This window comes from Delphinapterus leucas, chromosome 4 (genome assembly GCF_059928025.1).
Source record: "Delphinapterus leucas isolate spDelLeu-1000000601 "Yukka" chromosome 4, BTC_Dleu_Yukka2, whole genome shotgun sequence".
In the NCBI taxonomy this organism is placed as follows: domain Eukaryota; kingdom Metazoa; phylum Chordata; class Mammalia; order Artiodactyla; family Monodontidae; genus Delphinapterus; species Delphinapterus leucas.
This window is the reverse complement of record NC_143132.1, coordinates 125,768,176-125,792,427: the sequence shown is the minus strand read 5'-3', so window position 1 is coordinate 125,792,427 and position 24,252 is coordinate 125,768,176. Positions and strand designations below refer to the sequence as shown.

Here is a 24,252-nt window from a genome sequence, read left to right as displayed (position 1 = left end):
CGCGCTCGCTCCGCCCCGCCAGCCCCGCCCTCCGGCCCCCCTCTCCCTCCCTCAGGAGAGCCTTCGCGCACGAACTAGGGCATGCGGCGTCAGGGACGTGCGGGCACCTCATCCTTCCCACCTTCCTACACTGTTGCTACTTTTCGATGTGAGACATTCCAGCTTCTCATCCCCTTCCGTGAGTCCCTCCTTTCCTCTTATTAGAGACCCCATTCGCTCGACGGGCGGCCACCAGCGCAACAGCTTTCGCGCCCCAAGCAACAAGAGCGCGTGCGCGCACACGGGCGGACGCGGCCGCGCGGCCGTCAGGTCCCCGAGCTCCCTCCCCCTCCTGCTGCTGTATAACTTGACTGGCTTGGAGGAGGCGCCGCCGGAGTCGGAGGGCGGGGAGCTCGGAGGAGGGAGCTCGAGAGTTGTGGAGACTAGTGACTGGGAGAAGTCGCAGCCTGCTCCGGTCGGCTTCTTCCCGCTCCGCGTCTCTCTCTCTCTCTCTCTCTCTCTCTCTCTCTCTCTCAACACACCTACTCCGCCTTCCGCCCCAGCCTGCGCCCTCGCTCCTTTTCTCGCCCGGGGGACCCTGCCAGTCACTCTCCGGGTTTCGGCGCGGCGGGGGCGCCCCGGGGGTGCCCTCGCCCTCCGGGAGCGGGCGGACGGGCGGAGGGCGGGATGTGGCGCCTGGTGCCTCCGAAGCTGGGCCGCCTGTCCCGCTCGCTGAAGCTGGCGGCGCTGGGCAGCCTGTTGGTGCTGATGGTGCTGCACTCGCCGTCGCTGCTCGCCTCTTGGCAGCGCAACGAGCTGGCCGACCGGCGCTTCCTGCAGCTCAATAAGTGCCCGGCGTGCTTCGGCACGAGCTGGTGCCGCCGCTTCCTCAACGGGCAGGTGGTGTTCGAGGCGTGGGGCCGCCTGCGCCTGCTGGACTTCCTCAACGTGAAGAACGTCTACTTCGCGCAGTACGGCGAGCCCCGTGAGGGCGGCCGCCGCCGAGTGGTCCTCAAGCGCCTCGGCTCGCAGCGCGAGCTGGCGCAGCTCGACCAGAGCATCTGCAAGCGGGCCACCGGCCGGCCCCGCTGCGACCTGCTCCAGGCCATGCCCCGCACCGAGTTCGCGCGCCTCAACGGCGACGTGCGGCTGCTCACGCCGGAGGCGGTGGAGGGCTGGTCCGACCTGGTGCACTGCCCCTCGCAGCGTTTGCTCGACCGCCTGGTGCGCCGCTACGCCGAGACCAAGGACTCGGGCAGCTTCCTGCTCCGCAACCTCAAGGACTCGGAGCGCATGCAGCTGCTGCTGACCCTGGCCTTCAACCCCGAGCCGCTGGTGCTACAGGTAGGCGCGGAGCCCGGGCCGGGGGCGTCCTGCCGGGAGGGCCGCCCGGGGAACGGGAGTCCGGAGAAGCGGCCCCTCCCGCGCCCGTCGCCGGGTCAGGACCCGGTGCGGCGCGACGAGGCGAGGCGGCGGGCGTGGGGAGGGGGCGGCGCTTGGGGGACCCCTGGCGCTGTGAGGGATCGCGGAGGGCGACCCGGCTGCTGGAGAGTCTGCTCTTCTCAGCTGGGCGCGGGCGCATCTCGGGTCTGACTGCGGATCCTTCAACGCCAGAGGGAGCGCGTCTTGTACGCTCGCAAAATGTCTCTCCGCCGAGTTTCTTTCGGCTCTCCTCCCTGCCTTTCTGCTTTGATCCGCCGGGGCTTGCGCTTCCGCGGCGCAGTGTGTTCACGAGCCCTTGGACCTTTCTTACTTCTCCAGTGTTTCTGTACCGCGTTTGGTCTCGTCTTCAGCACCCCACGCGGCTGGCCTCGCTTCGGCCCCAAAGTCTGTCTTTGTTTTATTCCTTAGCTCATTCACCTGGCACATCATTGGGGCCGCCAATTTGGGGACAGACTCGGGAGGATGAGGTCAGAGAATGGACACCGGGGTCCGGGGTGGGTTCAGTCTGCGAGCCGTGCTTTGGGTGGGATTAGAAAGAGGAAAAAGTAAGGCCCATTGGACTTGGGGCTGCGAGGCTTTAAGGCCAAGACGGACATTTTCATCCTGATCCTGTGACCTGCTCTATTCATGCGGTAATTTGGCTGCAGGAAGGTGAAATGTTAGGCCAGGGTTAGAAAACAGGGAAAGGAGAGTCATCTCTCTTCTAGCTGACTTATTGGTTCTCTCGTGACTTTATTTTGGAACCAAACGAGCCGTTTGGGGGAGTAGGTTGGGATCTTTTTACTGGTGGTGACAGCCAAAAAGAAAACAGAACCTCTCAAAACTGTGTTTACCTTGGGAAAAGTTGCTGAGTTTATCCACATTCCCACTCGCCTTTAGTGCAGTGTCCTTGGATAGTGGTTACAACTGTTGGGGTTTTGATCTAGCCCGATAACCGCAGGGAAAGTTACCTTGCTCATTTTCCATAACAGTTGTGCTGTATTTCAAATACAAAGGGAAAAAAACATGACGTAGAATTAATCACAAGTAATTTTGAATACTTCACGCCCTTTCGGGCTGCTAAGAATGTCACTGATGGCTGGGGGGTTTTTACAGGGTTGCATTTTTTTTAATTCTGAAGTGCATCAATAGGAATGTGCAGTATTCATTTATATTGCTGGCTTTTCTCAAGTTCTCCGCTGCCCAACTTAACTAAGAGAAGCCAGCATCGTTTGATAAGTTCAGCCAAATAATTTTAACGCAAAATAAATACTTTGCCTCCAACAAAACCGTAGTAAATTTTAAGTCGTCCTAGGATGTATGTAACGGGTCATTTAAAGTACAGATTGTATATTAAATGCTTCTCTTTAATAGTGAATGGTATATAAAACTGGTTAAACTTTCCACGAAGAAATTACATTATTCGGTAGTTCCAAAACTAGTCAGCCTCTAAAGTTTAAGTCCATACTTATGATACGCACATTTGATTTGAAAGTTTTTTTCCATTTAAGCTGCTTTTTCTCTGTGAGAAATAGATGTTTATGTTAGCAAGGTTAGTCCCTGGAGAAAGCTCTAGCAGTATGGTTTGCTTAGCAGATAGTCTCTCAAATTCTCTGGGACCCAACAATTTAGTAAAGAGCTATCTTAGTAATACACATTTTCTGCAACTAAAATAGTGGCTTCATATTGAAAGGTTTTTATCAGTTTACTTATATTAGAACCAGTATTTTAAGAACGTTGTATATCCAGTTCTATAAATGTATGCATTTTAATATGAGAAACGTTGACATTTGCACTAAAGTAAATCTGCTTTATTTGGGAAACTTACATGTTTTTGAAGCTTGAAGTTGTCTTGGTATTTTCAGTTTACTTTATAGTTGAGACAGTCAAGTGTATGTATATCTTGTTTTCTGATGAACTCTTCGCTTAAACTTTTTCTTTTGTTTTCATCTTTAGTGATAAAAAACTTTTTTAAAAAATCAGTTATATTTTTGTGATTTAAGCTTACTTGACACAATTGCAGTGAGCAGGTGGCTAGGTGGGTTATAGGATAAGAGTTTGTTTTCAGTATGTGAGGTATTATCTGTATCAACATTGTTGACTGTGATATTTGTAACTTGAAATTTTAATTTAGTTCTATAGCTGTTTACATGCTGTGTGAAATATAAATTTGGGGTCTTTAATACCAGTCAGTCATTGGTATTTTTTTTTAAACTGTTGAGCAAACAAGTAGAATAAGAAGACTTATTTTTAAATAGAAGGTCTTCATAGAGCTGCTACTTACTTTATAGAACCACTTAATCTTTGGTAAAAACTAATGAGTTAAGTATGAACAATATAATTAAAATTTGATGACAGTATAAAACCAGTGAAGTGAAAGGAATCTCAAAATTCTTTGGTCAAGTACAAAGATTGTTAAACACTAAGTCACATCATGATGTTCATTACTTTTTGTTAGCTAGACAGACATACACAATTTTAGTATTTATACAGGTTTCTGTGAAACTGTTAACAGCTGTTTATGGTAGTATTGGGATAGTAATTGATAATGGTAGAAAAACTCACTCAGATTTGGCTCTCTATATATTTTGGGGTTCATGTATTTTTAAAAACTATTTTTAAGGGTACAAGTGTGTGTTTTACAGCTTGAAGAGGAACTTGCTTTTTTTTTTTTCCAGGAGAGGGAGCTACTTATTGAATTTTTGGACAGTTGATAACAAACTAGATTTTTCTTATATTGCCCCCAGATTAACTACTTGAGAGAAAAAGTCTTTTGGATTGAATTCATCAAGCTATTCTTAAGAAAAGTTCCAATGTAGGAAACATGCTTCCAAAAATAAACATTTAAAAATCTCTTTTGATAAGGTACCAAAGAAGAAAATGAAAAATATATTAATTTAACCCGTTAAACATGCATCTTCTGATTTTAAGAAACAGTAACAAACTGAAGTTTCTATTATGCCTTGAAAGGAGACATGAATGGTATTAAATGTCTGCAAGATATGTTTTGGACATACCTTACCTATGTAAGGCTATACAGATTTGTAGTATAGATTTCCCAATATGAAATGATACAGAAGTACAACTCTCTTCCCATTGTTAGATAGTTTTACTAGCCTTCAGCAGCTTATCTAATTCTAAGGAAAGTTGTTCTGCCATAGAATTATCTTGTAAAAAATTTTTATAAGCATCAAGCAACAAGATAATGCTAGAATCTTTATTTTCTACTTTTTCTCTTCACATTTTTACTTCACCCAGAGGTATATTTTAATTACAAGTATGCTAATCTTACTGGAAAAAAATGTGGAGAGGAACTTTGTAATATTCATATGGCATTTTTGGAATAGTCGGAAATTGAGGTGTTGAAGTATTTGGCAAGATAGTAGGGTATTTTCTGTTACTGATAAAATTTCTACCAGTATTTGTACTTACTTATCCTTGAATTTATAAAAATTGTGTGTATAAGGGAAAAAAATGCTGTCTGGATTTCCTGAGGCCCAAATTGTCTCTCTGACGTTATGACTTGGAGATAGTGAAGATGGTCTTGTTTATAGAAATAAGAAAGCTCTTGGTTGTTTGGGGCAAGGAGGTGGGAGTTCGTCTTATTATATTTGTAGAACTTTGTCTTAAATTTTCTGAATCATGGTTTTAATGGGATTTCTTTAATATTTACAGTGTGTAACTATCATTGTTTAAGCTATAAATTTTAAACTTTTCATTTCTATTCTTATAAATGACATAATACATTGAAAGCATTTTATATAGTGCCTCATGCATAGTAAGCACTCAATAATTAGAGTGCTTAGATATTAAATAAGTAAGTGACTTAATTATCCAATGCATTTGATTAGTGGTTTTGAAGCTTGTTTGGAATATGAATCACCTTAAAAATAGTTTTGCTTCTGAATATCAACCATATCTTTAATTACACTGATTTATTCCATTCCTACATTACAAGATGAATTTTATAATTAAACTTTGAGTGAATGTTGTTGTTTTTGTCCTTAAGAATAATTTCTGTAGGAAAAGAATGTACTTTTAAGATGCACTAAGATGCAGTTTTTGATGTAACAAAAGATTATGGCCATTTATCTAATTGTCTTACTTTGGACCAGTTGATAAACTTTTTATGGGACTCCCTTTACTTAGCTATAAAGTAAGACTATTGGATTAAATTCTTTTCAGCCCCAACATCCTGTGACTCTCAAACTCTCGACTTGAGAAATTATTCTTCTGAGCTTGACTTTAAACTGGTGGGTTTAAGCTCTTATAAAAGGGAGTTAGGCGTTTTTGTACTTGATTCCTGCTATGGGTTGGAGGCCAGGATAGATAGTCCTTTTTCAAGCTTGTCTTCCTAGCCACAAATTTTTACACACATGAAATCAGATTAAAACAAATCAAAATTCGAGACTGCCTTTAAAGGAAACAAATCTGGAGCTAAAGGTAGCTAAGGGTCTTGTGGGGTATTGGCACCTAGAAAGGATGTTCCAGACTTTGTCACGGGAATTTCTTTTCAAGCAACAGTTTAAGGGGCTACCCCCTTCTCTCCTCCTGGCTGCTGCTGTAGTAACCACACTCCTGCACTCCCCTATTTAGGCTTCAGAGATGGTTCTGACTAGGTAGTTCTGAGTAGAGCGCTTTTTATCTAATAAATGAATGAGCTTAAATCTAGAGGGTTTTTTTTTTCCTGTTTTTCTTGCTTTTTATCTGAGGTTTCATTGACACTTGATTGTACTTCCTGACAAAGCAAACAAAAATAATAAAATCTGTGTAACTCAGGTCCAAAAAAGAAGGAGACTTTTATTTTGGAAAGATTATAGAAACAGACAGTTACCCATAGGAAAGCACCACTTCCAGATCAGTGGAGCAAAATCATTTGACACCCTAGCCTATTTTCTGGATATGTTCATATCATTTGACTATTATTAGTTCTGAGATCCTTTCTGTACTTTTGTCTAATCTTTGAACTATTTTCCCTCATATTTCCATTGCTTGCATCAGCACATATTCCTCACATATGTTGGTGGGGGGTAGAAAGCTTACTTTTGGGGGATCTACTTTCTGGACATAGGTGGTCAGTTTCTCAGTGGCTCATCAGGCTGGTTTTTATTCTGATTTTCTGGCTTATGTCTCTGGTCTACTTCCTATATTGCAGTTATTGCTGCTGACTCTTCACAGAATGCTGACACGTTTTCTTTCTTTACGCACTCATTTTGTATATATTAAACTAACATGGGCTTAGAATATAAGCCCTGCATTTTTCCTATACATGCAGTGAACTTTAGTACATGATCGTAAACTGTCTTGAGACTGTAAATTATTGGTGTAAGATGAGGATAGTTATTCATCCTGGTCATAGACTTTGAAAGGTTTTAACTTATGTAATCAAATTTTTTATCCAATTTTTATGTCTTTTTGTAGATTATAGGAGGAAGTTATCTGTAAAATACCCGGAAACTCTTTGGACTTACATAGCCCTAGACTTAGAGTCAGAAGAACTGAATTTTGTTTCCTCATTTGCTAAATAGTCTGTTATAAGGCATTTGGACTGAAACCTTTCTAGGCAGCTACTAAGTAGCTTAGCTGTGTAGGAGGTAGGTATATAAATGACTAATTACCATTAATTATTATGCTATCATAATAAGCCCTACAAAAAAAAAGGATATTGTGCACCCTGTCAGATGACTTATTTAGGGAGGGACATCTGGGTGTATCTTCATAAGAATGGATACCAGGGAAGATTTCACAGAGGAATTGAATTCTGAGGATAAATGGGATTTTGCCCGAAGATTTGGGAGGTGGGGGTTTGGGGGGCCCCAGGAGGTGTGGTGAGGATGGTATTGAGATAACGTTCTGTACTATCACAAAGCTGTTGGGTGGCAATGAACAAGTCCCTTAATGTTTCAGAGCCTGAGTTTTTTAATCAGTAAAATGGGAATGTTAATACTGATCGAAAGGATTATTTTATTTATTTATTTTTATTATTTTTTTTTTTTGCGGTACGTGGGCCTCTCACTGTTGTGGCCTCTCCCGTTGCGGAGCACAGGCTCCAGACGCGCAGGCTCAGCGGCCATGGCTCACAGGCCCAGCCGCTCCGCGGCATGTGGGATCTTCCCGGACTGGGGCACGAACCCATGTCCCCTGCATCAGCAGGCAGACTCTCAACCACTGCGCCACCAGGGAAGCCCCGAAAGGATTATTTTAAAGGAGATAGGATTATTCAGATAATATACGCAAAATATCCTTATTTGTGAAGTTTTTTACAGTATATTATTACTTTGCAAATCAGCTTATTCCAGTTTTAGACATCTATAGTAAACTTCCTTAGTACACTGTGTTGATATTTTAGAAATATGTAAATTTTACTCTTCCTGTGGCAAATGTTCAAATGTCACCGCCCTTACATACACATACACACATCATAAATACCTATGTAGCTGCTGCTTCAGGCTATAGTTTTTTTGGAATAGTAATTAAAAGGGGGTTAAGGATTTGTCCCATATGATGAATAGAGTGAATATTGTACGAAACATGGTTTTTCATAAGGATTCACTAATACAAAGCAAGTAGTTTAATTTTTCTCTGTAAGTCATTATTAAGCTTAATAATTTTGTTTAGTACATTGATGAATGATAATTTTAAAACTAGAGGTTAAGTCTGGGTTATTTCTAGACATTCTTAGACTCTGAGACAGAATGTTAGAGGATTTATTATTTTAAGTTTGATGTTTAAGAGTCTTCATAACTAAGGTGCTCATTTGGAATTTTAACTATGAACTGAAAAGATCTGACAGGAATTCCGTAGCATTGCTCTGTAGTACTGGGAACTGACCTATATGCCCTTAGGATACAGTAAAGATGACATGCCAGGGCACAGTTTGTGCAGTCTTTGCTTTCTGGGGCATTAGATGTGGGCAGCAAATAGAGAACAAGGTAATCTTAGATTTTACATGCTATGAAAAGAACAAAGCAGATTCGTATGATGGAGAATTGGATTGGGGATAGAATTTTAAATTTGGTGGTCAGAATTTAGTGACATTTTAGCTGAGGTGCGAATGATGAGAAAAAGCCAGTGGTGCAAAGTTCTGAGGGCAGAGTGTTTTTAAGCAAGAGGTATGACAAAATTCAGAGGCCCCAACAGGATCAAGCATGGGAGTAGCAAAGCATGGTAGAACACAAGATCATAGAAGTAGGCAAGGTCCATATCCCGTAGGGCCTTGGAAACATGCTTAATGAGCTTAGAATTTTGTTTTCAGAGCGCTGGGAAACAGTAGAATTGTTTTTAGTAGGGCCTGATTTGTGGAGAATGGGTTATAAGAAATAAGACAGGAATCAATCAGAAAGGCTTTTGCACTGGTTTGTAGGAGAAAGCTTGGTGGTTTGTATTAAGGTGGTTGCAACTGAGGTTATGAAAAGCTGTTAGACCCAATATGTTTTGGAGAAATAGCTGACAGGACTTGATGATTGGGATTGGTTACAGTATGAGGGAAAGAGAAAAATAAGATACCTCCAGGGTTTTTGGTCCGAGCAACTGTTGATGAGGAAGCCCAGAGATGGAATGGCTGTTGGAGTAGGGGAAACCAAGAGTTTTGTTTTGGCTATGATATAGTTAAGACAACGGGAATACAAATCTAAAACCAGGCACCAAGTATTTAATGCAGAGATAGTATGTTCCTAGCAGGTATTTTGCTTTACTTCTGAAGGGCTGTGTTAATTCAGTTAAAGGGAATGGGGGAAGTTAGTATTGTTCTATTGGCAGACTTTTTAAAGAAATCAGGTCTTGACTAAAGAAAGTAATGTAGGTTATTGGGTTCAAAAGAAGCTGCTTATATCTTTTTTTTTTCTTTATTTGACATTTTGTTTTACTGAAAGTAAATATTTGAGTATAGTGTTTCTAGGTATATCTTTCAACTTAGAAACATGGATCACAGTTGCTGGTTCTCATGAGGTAAGAAAGGGTAAGTTGAGACTAGTTAAATATTTAAAATTTTACATTTAAAATTTGTGGCCAAGTGATTTTTTTTGGTGTGGGAGAGCATTTCTTAAGCTACTCATTCTAAAAGATGAGTTATTTCTGTTAAACTTAGTAGATTTTTTGTTTTTGATGTGTTTTGACGTTAGTTTCCAATTTTAGATACAGCTGGTGGACATGATATTCAGTGAAATAACACAACCATGCTATTTTCAAGGCATTGCTTAATATTGTTGGAATTCTAGGTGGGTGGAAATGGCATTCAGAAAATTATTTAATGAAATAAATGGAACATATCCTGTGACTTGAAAATCTTGAGATTATTAAGATTCTATAGTATTTGCGATGGATTTTGGCCACTATTTGGCAGTATAAATTAAGAAGCTGAGGTCTTAGAGAAATTTTATCAAAAATTAGGTAACCATTAAATCATCCCAGTAATTTTACTATATTTTCCCTCCAGACAGTTCACAAAACTGTGAACACATTAGTCTGTCACCAGTGCATTTGACTAATCTCTATGAACAGCTGTTACAACATGCGTTACTACAATGGGATTTTGTTCAAATTTTGGCTTTTAAAAATAATTTTGAAGCTCAAATGGAACCTTTAAGCATTTTCTATGCTTTTGTTAATTTACTTCCTAAAAATGTTCTCAAGTTTAAATTTGCGTGTACGTGTAGAAATGCCAGTTCTTTAGAAAACCTGTTAACTAGATTTTAGATTGCATGTTTTGACTATTAATGGATTTTTTTTTCAAGTCAGTGTCTTTTTACTAGGAATTTTCTCCTTTAAAAAAAAAGAGCCATTCTTGTAACACATTTCCTTCTTAGGCGAACTGCAAAGTTATATTCCTTTTAATGGAATGTTGTGAGATAATAAATGACTATAAAATATTTTATGTTTTTTGTATAAAAGGAATTCAGATCTTTTAAACTTAGTATGCAAACTACTTTTGGTCATGTAAGGAGAGAAAAAGATAATAGAACACAAACTCTTTAGAGCTGACCTTACTTTGTTCTATCAGTTTTTCTTATACATCCCATATCTCCTTTTTTAGGACTGTGTTCTGACATAATAGAATAAAATGATGTAATTAATCTGGTAGGACAATGGCTATTGATTAAAGGATATTGTGATATTGTAAAAACTTGTTTTTCGGAATGATGTTATATACCACAGGATATTGACAAACTCCAGTAAGTAAGATGTTTCTGAATGTTAAGGCTTGGACACATACTTTGTTTTTTCATGGCATGTGGACCATGTTGAGGAATTTGTGTTTTGTTCTTAAGTCCCAACTTACAGAAGTCTGATCCCTACCTCCCTCTCCAGACTCCATTACCTCAAGCAATTCCCTCCTCATTTCACTGCAGCTGCTTTGGACTTTTTTTCAGTTCTGAGAGGACAGTTTCTGGCTCTAACATATGCCTCCAACATTCTAAACTGCCTCATCCCCAGTCTACGTAGTATTATACTCATCCTTTAGATCTCTCCCTAAGTGGCACTTCCTTAGAGAGGCTGCCCTTTACCACACCATCTAAAATAGATCCCTACTCTTCTTTCCCAACATATTGTATACTTTTCTGTAATTTGCAACAAATTCCGTAATTTATTACTTACACATGTTTAATAATCATCTTCCTAACTCAGGCTAAAAAGCCTTCCTTAGAACAGGGACTATGTTTTATTTACAGCTCTTTACTTAGCATTTCATGATGGAGTTAGGCTAGATCTAGGATTTTTTAATTCAAGATTTGTATTTTTTCATTCTGCAGTAACTGTCTCACTGCCTTTACTCCAGCTGCTTGTAGTACTCAATGAAATGTGGGTTGACCTACAATCCCTTATCTGTAATTCCAAATTTAAAAATCTGAAGAAAAGTAGGTTTCGTCAAATTAAAAACAAACAAATGTGAAAACACAAGGTAATTTATGTGCTTTATCCCACTTAGGATGAATAAGCTTATAGTATTTTTGCAGTGTAATATGTTTTCTTGTGAGGTGCTACCCCAGACTCTCCTTGAGGCATTGCATAATATGAGTATGAAATATACGTACTGTCACCTTTCCAAAATCTGAAAACTTCTGAAACAGAGGGATATTGGATTGAGGGGTTGTATTAGCCTGAGTTCACCTCTTAACTACCTGTGTGACTTGAGGCAAATCACTTAAACTATGCTGATAAAGTTGAACTGTACTTACAACTCAGGTACCCTCCAAATCTAGAATTCTTAGATTTCACATCCCATTTATTGGTCACATAAAGTGTCATGACATTTGGTTTTGATCAATAGATGTGTGATAGTTATGTCAGCTTTTAGAATTTTTAAAAAAAGAGCCAGTCTTGTAACATATTTCCTTCTTAGGCGAACTGCAAAGTTACATTCCTTTTAATGGAATGTTGTGAGATAATAAATGGCTATAAAATAGCTATTTTGTGGTGCTTACCTATTATAAATGAAAATCAAATTACAATGCTGTGTTTATACATATTACCAAGTTTTAAATTTTTTATATTTTTAGCCCTTGTGGATGCCCTATACATTTCTCATAGTATTGAGCCTTTTTAAAGTTTGGTAACTAATTTATACATTCCTTTGTAAATTAAAAACTACTAGAGGACAGTGAAGATAGATTTCTAGTTTAGTGGTTCTTGGCTACGTTTGGAAGGTGTTCATTATTTATAGATGCCTTTTCAATAGGCGGTTTGCAAACAAGCACCTCTATTGATGAACGTCTGGACTTATATAAATAGGAAGATTTAAACAGGAAGTATAAAAATGTTTTGGTAAGCAGTTCTTTATAAAGCAGTAGTAAATTGTACATTTCATACTTTTTTCTTTGATCTTACATTGCCCTGATGAATATGGGGCAAATATTATTCCAGTTTTACAGAGGAAGAGACTAAAGCTCTAAAAAGTTTTGGCTTTGCCACCATCACACAGCTAGTGAGATGCAGAGGTGAAGGTGAAACTCAAAAGCTAGACTTGTGATATCAAGTCCATTATTCTGTTCATATACTGTTTCACCGTTTAAATACAGAAATTTTATGAAATGTTATGTACCTTAAAGAGTATAAAATAAATTTTCTCTTTATTGATATATGTTTTATGTCACCTTCATTTTATTTTCTCATAAAATGAAGATGATCCTAGTGGTTTTGTTTGTTTCCGAAACCTTGGCTTTAAGCTAAAAGATACCTAGACATGATGATTTATCTTAGGTTTCATATTCACAGTACCTTTTATTATGTAAATTAACAGTGAAGACATTTAATGTTGCTTTAAATCTTAGAGTAAGCATGTTTGACGTGATACTTAAATTTCCGTTTTTAATTTTTAAATTGGTAATAATACTCTGTAGACTTTCTTTGGGTAGTCACCCACCCAATATAAAAAAAAAACAGTAATAGAGTAGTAAATATATTGTTTTGTAACTATTATGTGCCTTTGTGTAATCTTAGACTAATAGTTATAAAAACTTCACATACTACACTTTATGACATATACATTCAAGCCTGGTGAAAAGCCCTGAACAGTTAATTGTAGTACCTCCAATCCAATTAGAATTTAAACCATTCCAGGTTGAAAGTCTCTTTCCTTCACATGAAAAGTGTTTGTACACGTTTTTTCAGTAGTAAATAATCCTGTAAAATACACACATTTTCTTATACAGCTCAATATCAGAAAAAAAACAACCCAATAAAAAATGGACAGAAGATCTAAGTAGACATTTCTCCAGAGAAGACATACAGATGGTCAAAAGGCACATGAAAAAGATGCTCAACATCACTAATTATTAGAGAAATGCAAATCAAAACTGTAATGAAGTACCACCTCACACCAGTCAGAATGACCATCATCAAAAAATCTGCAAACGATAAATGCTGGAGAAGGTGTGGAGAAAAGGGAACCCTCCTACACTGTTGGTGGGAATGTAATTTGGTGCAGCCACTATGGAGAACAGTATGGAGGTTCTTTAAAAAACTAATAAGAGTTACCATATGATCCTGCAATCCTACTCCTGGGCATATATCCAGAGAAAACCATAAATTCAAAAAAATACATGTACCCCTCGTTGCAGCACTATTTACAATAGCTGAGATGTAGAAGCAACCTAAATGTCCCCCAATAGATGAATGGATAAAGAAGATGTATATATACACAGCAGAATATTACTCAGCCATAAAAAAGAATGAAATAATGCCATTTGCAGCAACATGGATGGACCTAGAGATTATCATACTAAGTGAAGTAAGCCAGACAGAGAAAGACAAATGTCATATTGATATTGCTTGTATGTGGAATCTTAAAAAAAAAAAAAAAAAAAGATACAAATGAACTTATTTCCAAAACAGAAGGAGACTCACAGACTTCGAAAGCAAACTTATGGTTACCAAAGGGGAAGGGGGGGGAGGGATAAATTAGGAGGTTCGGATTAACATGTGCACACTACTATATATAAAATAGATAACCAACAAGGACCTACAGTATAGCATCGGGAAATATGCGCAATATTTTGTAATAACCTATAAGGGAAAAGAATCTGGAAAAGGATATATATGTATAACTGAATCACTGTGCTTTACAATTGAAACTAACACAATATTGTAAATCAACTATACTTCAATAAAAAATAAAGTAAAAATAGAAATAAAAATGAAATACACGCATTTTATTTCAGGTTGCTTTAAATTGTGTGCCTGGTGTGCTAGGCAGTTTGAAAATCTGATTTTAAGATTTTGTTTAAAGAAAAAAAATGTGGACCTCAGCAGTATACTTCTTATCTTAGTTACTGTGGTTTTGTGCACTGTGCGAGTTGGGTAGTCAGGAAGTCAGAAGTTATGTTTCTTATTGCTTGATATATTTAATAAATCCAAGCAGTAACATCTTACAAGTTTGTCTCTCAAACTCTCCTTCATCATGGTAATTTGATCCTAAGCCAGAATTGTTTTAAATACAAATTATAAATATTTTGGCTTCCTTGAAGCATTTAAACTGTATGAAAGAATTGTAGTGCTCTTCTTAAAATGAGGTATAACAGGATTTCCGTTAACGTTGTCAGAAATTACTGTACGAATGTAAAGTTGCTCAGTATGACATTTGTTCATATATTTTATCGCCTTCCATGAGGGACTTGAGTAATGAAGTGTATATCTGACTGTCGTTTGCCAGTTGGAAAGCCTCCAAAAACAAGGAGGCATTTATACATGTGCAGAGGTTGGCAGGGTTCCCTTTTCTCCTGTTGTCAAAGACCATTTTATTTTCACAAAGATAAGTTTGTATCTGTTCTACAATATGGCATGTGAATAATATACCAATAGTGTATGGAGGAGTTTTTTCATTTACTTTTTGCATGACAAAACTATGTAATCTCACATATTTATGTATTTTCAGTGCTTTCATTTATATGTCAGGTTTTATACATGAATACTGGGAAATAGTTAAATCTTTTGTAATCATTTTGTCTAAATAAATTTTCAAGTTTGTGGAGGTATTTTAAGTTGGGAGGAAAGGTTGAAAATAACATGTGGTTAGCAGTTTTTGCATGTCACATTGGACATGAGCAATCTGTCACTCTTCCCATTGCCCACAAGAAATTTTAAAATCTCAGGTAATAAGATTAAAAACGCATTTTCCTCTAATTATTAAAGAATCAGTAGATATCGTCTCTGAACAAAATTGAATCAATTCATTTACTATATTTAAAGATTCATGCTATCATATCTAAATTTTTAATTTACATAATTAGTATTTTATCACAAAACTCCAGATCTTAAAATTTAAAAGAAAAAAAGGTATATGTACCAAGAACAAATACAGTTATTGTACATTGATAGTGTTGAAAGGAAACACAAATGAACATAGGTAATTATGGATGAAGTTTGGTTCTAAAAATCTTTTTTGTTTTAAAGTTGATAAAAGTTTTAATGTAAGGGTATTACTGAGTTTTGTCAATTTTATAAAAGCTCAGGGTAGAATTACTTACTTTTCTTGAGAGGCCCAAGAAGAGCCTCATCTCCAGCTCTTGTATGCAGATTGTTCAATTTTTAGCAATAGAAGTAGGCTACCTTTATATTCTGTAGTGTTTTGCTTTGTTTCCCCTGAAGTTTGTGTAAACATCATCTTTATATAATTTCTTCCCCCAACTTAAGGAAAGGTACTAGACTGAAAAATGTCTCTTAAAAAACGCCTCTGGTCATGTGATCTTCCAAAAAGTTGTTTAAAACAATACTTATCACCCTTTTGCACTGCATTGCTCATCTTGTAGTTGGGTGTTTTAGCTTTGGAGAGTGAGTACCTTAGAATAAGCCTGCCATTTTACTTAGGTTGAAAATGACTTGTTTTCAAGATTTGGAAGATTTTTGTTTTAGGATGTTAATCTTCCTAGTAGTTATAAAATCCATTAGAAAATCTTGCCCAGATTAGGAGAATAAATAATTTTGAAGTTGGGTTTAAGGTGAATAGACAATGTGATGGCATTGGAAAGGGAAGCAAGACTAACTTGGGACCAGAGGTACTTGGAGTAGAGATTGTATTGATAGGTTATCAGATTGCTCTTTACCAACCTTTGGGTATAGATAGAAGATACTTCCCAAGAATCCTTCTTGAATTCCACCCCTGCTTTCCTCTGGACTAGATAAGGCCCCTATTAAAGACTTTCTTAGGACCTGTACCACCTTTTAGTAACTAACACTTAGCACACATAATTATTTGTTTGGTACATGTCTTTTCTTCTAAAATTTTTATTTTAGAGACTGTGTAGTTCACTCTTCCAGCATAACACAGTGCCTGGTGCCTGGTAAACACTTGCTGGCTAATAGGCCTACAGTAGTCCTGTTCATTCAGAAGAAAGGATTGGTTGATTGTACTTAACAGGAGTCAAAAAGATAAAGGAAAGCATACATACTTTTAGATCTGGTAATAAAGAAGGTGTCTTGTGTCTTGTTGATCAATTTGGTTCTGAGATTTTGATAAGAAAGACTTACTTTATTTTAGCTTTATAGTGTAATCTGTTAAAAAATTTTCATGTCCATGGTAACGGTATGAGTTAAAGAAGAAATAAAGTTACTCACAGACATTGAGAACAGACATGTGGTTGCCAAGGGGAAGGGAAGGAGTGGGGGAGAGATGGACTGGAAGTTTGGGGTTAGCAGATGCAAACTATTAGATATAGAATGGATAAACAGCAAGATCCTACTGTATAGCACAGGGAGCTATATTCAGTATCCTAAGATAAACCATAATGGAAAATAATATTTAAAAAAAGAGTGTGTATATATGTATAACTGAATGTAAATCAACTATACTTCAAGAAAGAAAGAAAGAAAAAAAAAGTTGATCTCTATTGAACTATTGAATATAAAAAGAAAATCCAAGCTCATACCTAATAGAAATCCCTACGGAGGATCTGGGCTAGACCTAGGATATCTTCATCAGAATCTCTTATAATAAGATAATTCTTTTGTAGAGTTTTCCATCTGATGAAGGTTGGCCATTTGCAAAATATCTTGGAGCTTGTGGAAGAATGGTGGCTGTAAATTATGTTGGAGAAGAACTGTGGAGTTACTTTAATGCACCATGGGAGAAACGAGTTGACCTCGCTTGGCAATTAATGGAAATAGCAGAGCAGCTGACAAACAATGACTTTGAATTTGCACTCTACCTCCTGGACGTCAGCTTTGACAATTTTGCAGTTGGTCCTAGAGATGGGAAGGTGATCATTGTGGATGCTGAAAATGTTTTGGTTGCTGACAAAAGGTTAATTAGACAAAGTAAGTATTATAACTTTTAGATTTTCTCTGTGTCAAAATAATGTTTACATTTATGTGAAGCAAACTTTTAATTTTCTCCTTAGAGGGCAACCTTGCATCTTTCTTTGTTTTATTTGACCAGTATCAGTAAACAAATACTGATTTATTATACTTACGCTTGTACTCTTAGTCACAGTTTGTCCTTATTTAGAAAATATCCTTCAGGTTCAAATGGACGCAGATATACTCTGTGTGTGTGTGTGTGTGTGTGTGTGTATGTGTGTATACACGTCTTTTTCATGCTTTATACTGTGGTTTAGGATCTAATGCAGAATTAAGTTTTTATATAGTTAAAGGCCACCAGAGAGACTATACTGCTTTTGTGGAGTCCATATTTTTCTGTGGAGTCTCTTACAACGATATTCTGTGTTTCATTTTTCCATGAGGCCTCTTCAGTGATTTTTTTTTTTCTTTTTAACCATTTAGATGATTCCTAGCACTGCAGAACTCTAACTTTGGTTTGACATTATTACGTCTCATCCAAAACTTTGCTTTCCGTTTATTTATGAGCTCTTCAAAGGATAGGTGGGCACAATGGCCGAAGTGTTTTGAAAATTAAGTGTCATAGGAATTTTAAAGTTTCAGGGACAAAGCCTGTAGTTCTATAACTAATGTACTTAGTAAAAAAAAATCCCGAAGGGTTGTTATTCCATGGTGAAGGTTTTGTATTCTTAATCCCCTCATGTCATATGGGGGTCTGTTGATGAAGAGACCAAAAATTTGTGGCACCTACGGAATGCAGTGAATGTAACAGCAGTCTATTAGGTTTATACTTTTTACATCAGCTTGATCTTGTTAAATACTTTATTTTTCTCAGTGCCTTGATCTGATTCCATACTCACCAAACTACTTTCTGATTATTTCTTGACCTGCCATGTACATCCTTTCATGGGGAGTGGATGCCATGCTCTGGAGTGCTTCATTTCCTACTTATCTCTTCCTACATTTGTGAATGTTGTAGCAGCTTACACCATGCTTTTCTTTTTCAAAGTGTACAATTCAGTGGTTTTATTATATTCAGAGTTGTGCAACTTGCCTAAACTTTAAAACACTTTTATTCCAGTATTCGTAAAAATAATATTTTTGAATTTTTTTTTCTTTTTAATGTGAGCATTCCTGGAATACATGTTACAGTTTTATACCAACTAATTCCTGACCTTGAATGAATACAATATAGCTGCTGTATTCTCGCATTTCATACAGTGAGCTCCAGTGCTACTTTAGCTCTGGCTAATTCTTTTCAAATGTCTCATGGTAGGGGTGTCTAAATAGACACTTTGCAAAAGGCCATATTTAGTTATTCACCCTCTTTTCTGAACTCTTGTAAATGACCTTTACAGGGAAATTGTGATTTTGTTGTGGCAACTCCCTCAATGTCCTTCCCTTTATCATCTAAACTAGTAAAAACAATACACATTCATTTTTTTTCAAACAGAATAGATCCTTCCTTGAGAAACTGTTGCATCAGTTATCTTCTTCAACTTTCTACCCTCCTCCTTAAAATCCAATTTTTCTTACCTTCCCCAAAACAAGTATGCATAAGATTCTTTTCTGCTTTCCCAGCATTTTTAAAAGTACTGCTTACTGCCTGTCTCTGCTTCCTCAGCCTCCATTCATTTCTCAGCCCATTAAACCTGACTGCATTACCATCTGCAACCACCCAGTTGGCAACTTGGTGAAGTGACTGATTAGTAACAACTTTCTGAAATTCTTTCCTCCTTTGGTTTCCTTCTATTCAGGTAGTTCCTTTTTTAAAACATAAATCTGATCTTAGCACTCCTTTGCTTAATGCTTTTAATGACTTCCCATGGTTCTTCGAGTAAAATTCGAACTCCTTACCAGAGAATAATCTGTGTGACTTGGAGCTGTTCTGCTTCATTTTTAACATCCCTCCACTGCCCTTAATGCTTCAGCTACAGTGGCCTTTTAGTTTCTTGAATGAACCTTTCCACTGAATACCTCACAGCTACTTTATATTACTCTGTATATATGTATAAAATATTAACATTATGTTAATAGTGTCTATCTTGTCATCTAGTTAGAACCTCAGACTTTACTCATACACTTCCCTGTTAATTTTTTTCTCAAATGTTTCTACAGTCTGGCTTTTTTTCCTAGACCATTTTAGTCCCTCCAGTCTTCAGCCCAGATTTACATTTCTATTAGACAAATCATGGTCATGACCATCCAAGGTACAAACTATTTTCTAGTCTTATCTGTACCTCCTCCCCAGTTATCTGTCTCATGCTCTAGCCACAGTGAATTTACTGTTTCCTGAACCAGCCGGACCAATCCCTTAAATCCATGCCTTCGTACATACTGTACCCTGGGCTTAGCATGCTGTTTTCCCTCTTTGCTTTTCAGACTTGCTTATCTTTCAAGACCTAAATCAGTTGTTCTCCTCTGTGCAGCTTTCTGCAGCCCCAGGCACAGGTACTGCATCCCCTGTACTCATGTCGCACTATGTCATACTTCTGTGTAGCACTTTCTCTGTATCATGGAGAGTTTCACTCTACGCTGAACCTTTTAGTAGCAGGGACCTTTTCTGATCCTTCTGCCTGGCATTGGTGGACTCCTAATAAACGTTTGTATATAAATTAATATATTTAAGTGTTTAATGTTATACAATTTTAAGAACAAATACTGTGTTAATTAGTCAAATGTTACATTTTGGGAAACAATGAAAACTCTCTTAAAATGTATTTTTCTCTTTCTCCTTTTTCGCTTTTCACAGATAAACCTGAAAATTGGGATGTATGGTATGAAAGCAAATTTGATGACTGTGATAAGGAAGCTTGCTTATCATTTTCAAAAGAAATTCTTTGTGCTCGTGCCACTGTGGACCACAATTATTATGCTGTTTGTCAGAACCTCTTATCTAGACATGCCACCTGGCGTGGCACCTCTGGAGGACTGCTTCATGATCCACCAAGTGAAATTGCCAAAGATGGCCGACTAGAGGCCTTGCTGGATGAGTGCGCCAACCCAAAGAAGCGCTATGGCAGATTCCAGGCTGCAAAAGAACTGCGTGAATATCTAGCACAATTAAGTAACAATGTGAGGTAGTCTATGGTGAAGTTTTCTTTGCTCTTCTTCATTTAAATAGCACTGGCTAAAACGAAACCACCAAAAATTATCTGGAAAAATGAAATTTGGAAGTAATACATTCAGAGGATGATAAACTTGCACTGATAGATCTTAATGTTAACATCCATCAAAGTAAGACATAATTTCAAAAAAATCACATGATGCTTCTGCAAATAAGTTTGTTCTTACACTTTGGAGGCTTGAGCTGTCGTTAACCGCTTTACCCCCTGAATGCCTGACTGGATTGATGAGTATTGTTAAGCTATTGGAAATGAGTCTGATAGTTATATTGGCTTGTGTATCAAAGGGTACTTGGTACTTGACTTAGTTTGCGTTATGATCATGATTTTGTGAATCTCTTGTATTTACTTTGAATGTCAAGTTAGATTGGCCTGTTTTATAGGCTACTTTTTCCTTCTGATGTGTAGGTTTGGTTTTTTTTTTCCCATTTTTATGTTTTTAATTAAATTTTACACATTCAGGTTACTAAAGGTATTCATTTATATCTGGGCTAGTTTTCATTCAGTGCTGTAAGGTATACATTTACCGTTAGGGCAGGATTCCCAGGTTTACTGTTTTTTCAGAAAGCTGAATATTTTATTATGTAAATACATTTCTTCCCACTTTCTGTGGTTTCACCATTGCATGAGATCATTTAAGGTTGTTTAACAGTTACATCCCTCTATGCCAATAAATTATAAGTGTACACTAAACATGAACTTTGGCATATGTTGCAAAATGTCATTTTTGTCCCTTAAAAGGCTTTAAGAGTATACTAGCAATCTATACCTTGATGTTAATTTGATTGAGGGAAAAAAAAAAACCCAGTATTTTTTAAATGCTAACTATTCCAGGATAGTAATGCATATGCCAAAGAAATACTAGACCTAGTCCTATGGTTAGATTTTAAAATTGGTCATCTACCTATTTTTACTATCCTACTTCCAGTACTTCAACTCTGTCATTATTAAATTCATATCTTCCTGATTATTCTTTTACATTGAAAAGTTAAGCTACTGCTTCCAAACATATGTAACTTAAAGATGTCGTACCTTTTATTCATTGGTAGTTTTGCAAAAGTCAACGTGGTAGTCATTGTTTGAGTTTAATATGGCATCATAACTTTTTATTTATTGATGGACTAATAATTCTTACTATAAAGCAGACAGGTTTAGCCAATCTGTCCAACTTGATCTTCATTACCCAGTTGTTAACCATAAAAAACATCAAATTTAAGTATTGGGTAAAAGTTAAACATGTGAGATTTCTGTGGGCTGTTTTTTAAAGTTACAATATATATATAAATTGGCTATCACTAACGTAGGTGATATTTTTCTGTTTGAAATTACAACTTTTGTTTACCGCTAAGTTTGGTGTAGTGTGCAGTATTTAGTTCTAGACTGACCTTACTCTAATCAGAAAGTGATTAAATATGCACAACCAAAGCCAAGTTTTTCTTTTCTTTTTCATTCATTCAGCAACTATTTATTGAGCATCAGCTCTGTGCCAGGTACATTACTAGCTGCTACACACTGTCTGAACGTGACATACGGTTAAGTAACTTTAAAATGATTATCAAAGACTTTAATGTGGGTATTTCTTAAGTTGAAAGAGCATTCATTAAATTGGGATCATGCTTTCATGTTATTTTACTGTTGTGATGGAAGTTCTACCTGTACCATCTACAACTGGGTTGCTACAAAAAGAGCAGGAGGAAATCAATAAAGTTAATCCCAGTTTAAAAACTGGAAGAAGGGTAAGATCTCTTCGTTGTAAAGTTAATTTTTATACATCAGTACATTACATACTAAGCTGACTTTTTACAACTTCGGAAAACTTTTGAGGGGGGTAGGTAAAATTACATGTCAAACATTCGCCTCTTACTCAAAACTTCAAATAAAATACACATTTTCAAAATGGAGCACCTTTTATATTTGATAAGTATTCATTACAAACCTTAGAATGCCAGTCATTAGAGGAGTTGTCTTTCTGTGGTTTAGCAGACATTTATCTTACTTTTGGGAAGAGTGATTGTGATTGCAGAACAGGAAGTGAGAAAACACTGCCAGCAGTGATTGCAACTTGAGGTAGTTTTTTATGACTACCATTTCCCCCATGAGATTACGTGTAATTTCTTTTATCTTTGGAAAAGTTGAGGAGAAGATAGTAAAAGAATTAGGAATTTAAAATTACAGGGAAAAATATGTATGTGAAAAGCAATAAATATTTTGTTCACTTTGCTATCAAGATGTTCACTATCAGATATTTATTATACAGCAGCAATTTATATTTTTAATCATTGCCCATTAATAGACGCAGTAAAATATTTTTGAATCAGACATTTGGGGTTTGTATGTGCATTAAAATTGTCTTTTGTACTGTAAGTTACTGCTTAATTTGAATATTTTATCAGAACTGTCTCCCTGTGCCTTTATAATATAAAGTTGTTTCTACAACTTTTAATGATCTTAATAAAGAATACTTTAAGAATCACACTTTTCAGACTATCTCTTAACTTCAAATATACAGCTTTTTCTTGAATGGAAAGTGGGGTTATATAGATAAGGTTTTTTTTTCCTCTTGCATATATTTTGATATAATTTTCAGAAACTATCTGGTTGGGTGTGATCCGAACTTAACGTGTGTTTGTTTCCTTCTGTTTTTCTGTAGTAGTTGGTGACTTTTTAAACTTTTACTACTAAAATGGGATAGAGAATTTAATTATGGAATTTTTCAGATGTATACAAGAGAATAATATAATGAACAATAATAAACTGTGGTTATACTAATTTCAAAAGTTAGCAACGGGTGGCCAAACTTGTTTCATCTGTACCGCAGCCTACTTGCCCCAGCTTATTTTGCGAGAGATATCATTTGATTCAGCCATGCACATTAGGCATTTTCTCCTCCAACAAAAATTTCACATCTAAAAACTTAATACCTCAATATCACCAAAGCAAGAGAGCTTTTGGAAACTCAAAGATGTTTTCTCAGAAGCTCAAGATCCAACTGCAGGGACTTTAAACCACTGGCGATATATACATGGAGTAATATGATGATAAATAAGGATAATAACTGAAATGCAATGAAATTCATTAAATATGTAACCTATGCATTCAAAATGATAAACGTGAACAAAAACAAAACAACTCAGTTACCTTTGGAAAGATGTTGAGGAATTATTCTGAAAACTGGAAACCTGGAGAGAAAGAAGCATTTATCCTGCCTTACCCCCAGGATAATCAAATAACTGAGGGGAAGAATTTGTAGAATTGTTCTAGTTAGTATGCAGAAGGAGTATTGTTAGAATATCACCATTTTTAAATTCCTAGTGAATTGGCAAGAGCTAGGCAATGCACATCAGTGGCAGCTGAATCTATTAATTGAAAAGCTGATGAGGAACCTTGGATGAATGGATCTGAATGGCAGCACCTGATGAACTCATTGGTTAACCTTAATGATGTGTCTTCTAATACAGCTCAATGAAAAAGTACCCAGCACCACCTATGAAGTGTCTTGACAGGGAAAAAAAAAAAAGCCTGAATCTGATCAAGCCCCTAGATCTACCCATTAATGGGAAGAACACAGCAAAAAAGAACATGTTACAGAACACCATGGGAATACAATCAACAAAATCCGGAACACAGGGAATTCTACAGGATAAATGACTTGGCTTTGTTTAACAAATTGCAAGGAAAAGGAGGGGGACCCTATACATTAAAAGAGGCTTTAGTAACAAAGTAAATGCAAATGTCACCTTTGTATCCTGATTTGAACAAATCTACTTTAAAACCAAGTGGAAACAGAAATTTCAACAATTAAACAAAAAGGTGGATGTCTTGAGTAACCTCATCTACTTTAATTTTGCACTTGCCTTAATATGTGGAAAAACCATAAAACTACCTATACTAAGTCTAAATTTTGTCTAAATTTGTCTATATGTCTAAATTTTGGATAAAGACATTTTAGTTCTTTTTT

General features: G+C 37.2%; 1 protein-coding gene across 1 annotated transcript; it reads left to right on the top strand.

Moving 5' to 3' along the window:
* The first annotated feature begins 37 nt into the window (after positions 1 to 37).
* DIPK2A (divergent protein kinase domain 2A) lies at positions 38 to 22,767 on the top strand. The gene is made up of 3 exons (XM_022582698.3): positions 38 to 1,323; positions 16,845 to 17,148; positions 19,922 to 22,767. Exons 1-3 carry the CDS (start codon positions 667 to 669, stop codon positions 20,251 to 20,253), a joined length of 1,293 nt encoding a protein of 430 aa, XP_022438406.1. The 5' UTR covers positions 38 to 666; the 3' UTR covers positions 20,254 to 22,767.
* Positions 22,768 to 24,252: the final 1,485 nt, after the last annotated feature.

What these genes read in the sequence shown, in the direction of transcription:
- DIPK2A (XM_022582698.3), top strand. Translation starts at nt 667, where the DNA reads ATGTGGCGCCTGGTGCCTCCGAAGCTGGGCCGCCTGTCCCGCTCGCTG. An exon ending in CCGAGCCGCTGGTGCTACAG is followed by an intron (nt 1,324 to 16,844) that starts GTAGGCGCGGAG and finishes ATTCTTTTGTAG; the next exon opens with AGTTTTCCATCTGATGAAGG. An exon ending in CAAAAGGTTAATTAGACAAA is followed by an intron (nt 17,149 to 19,921) that starts GTAAGTATTATA and finishes CGCTTTTCACAG; the next exon opens with ATAAACCTGAAAATTGGGAT.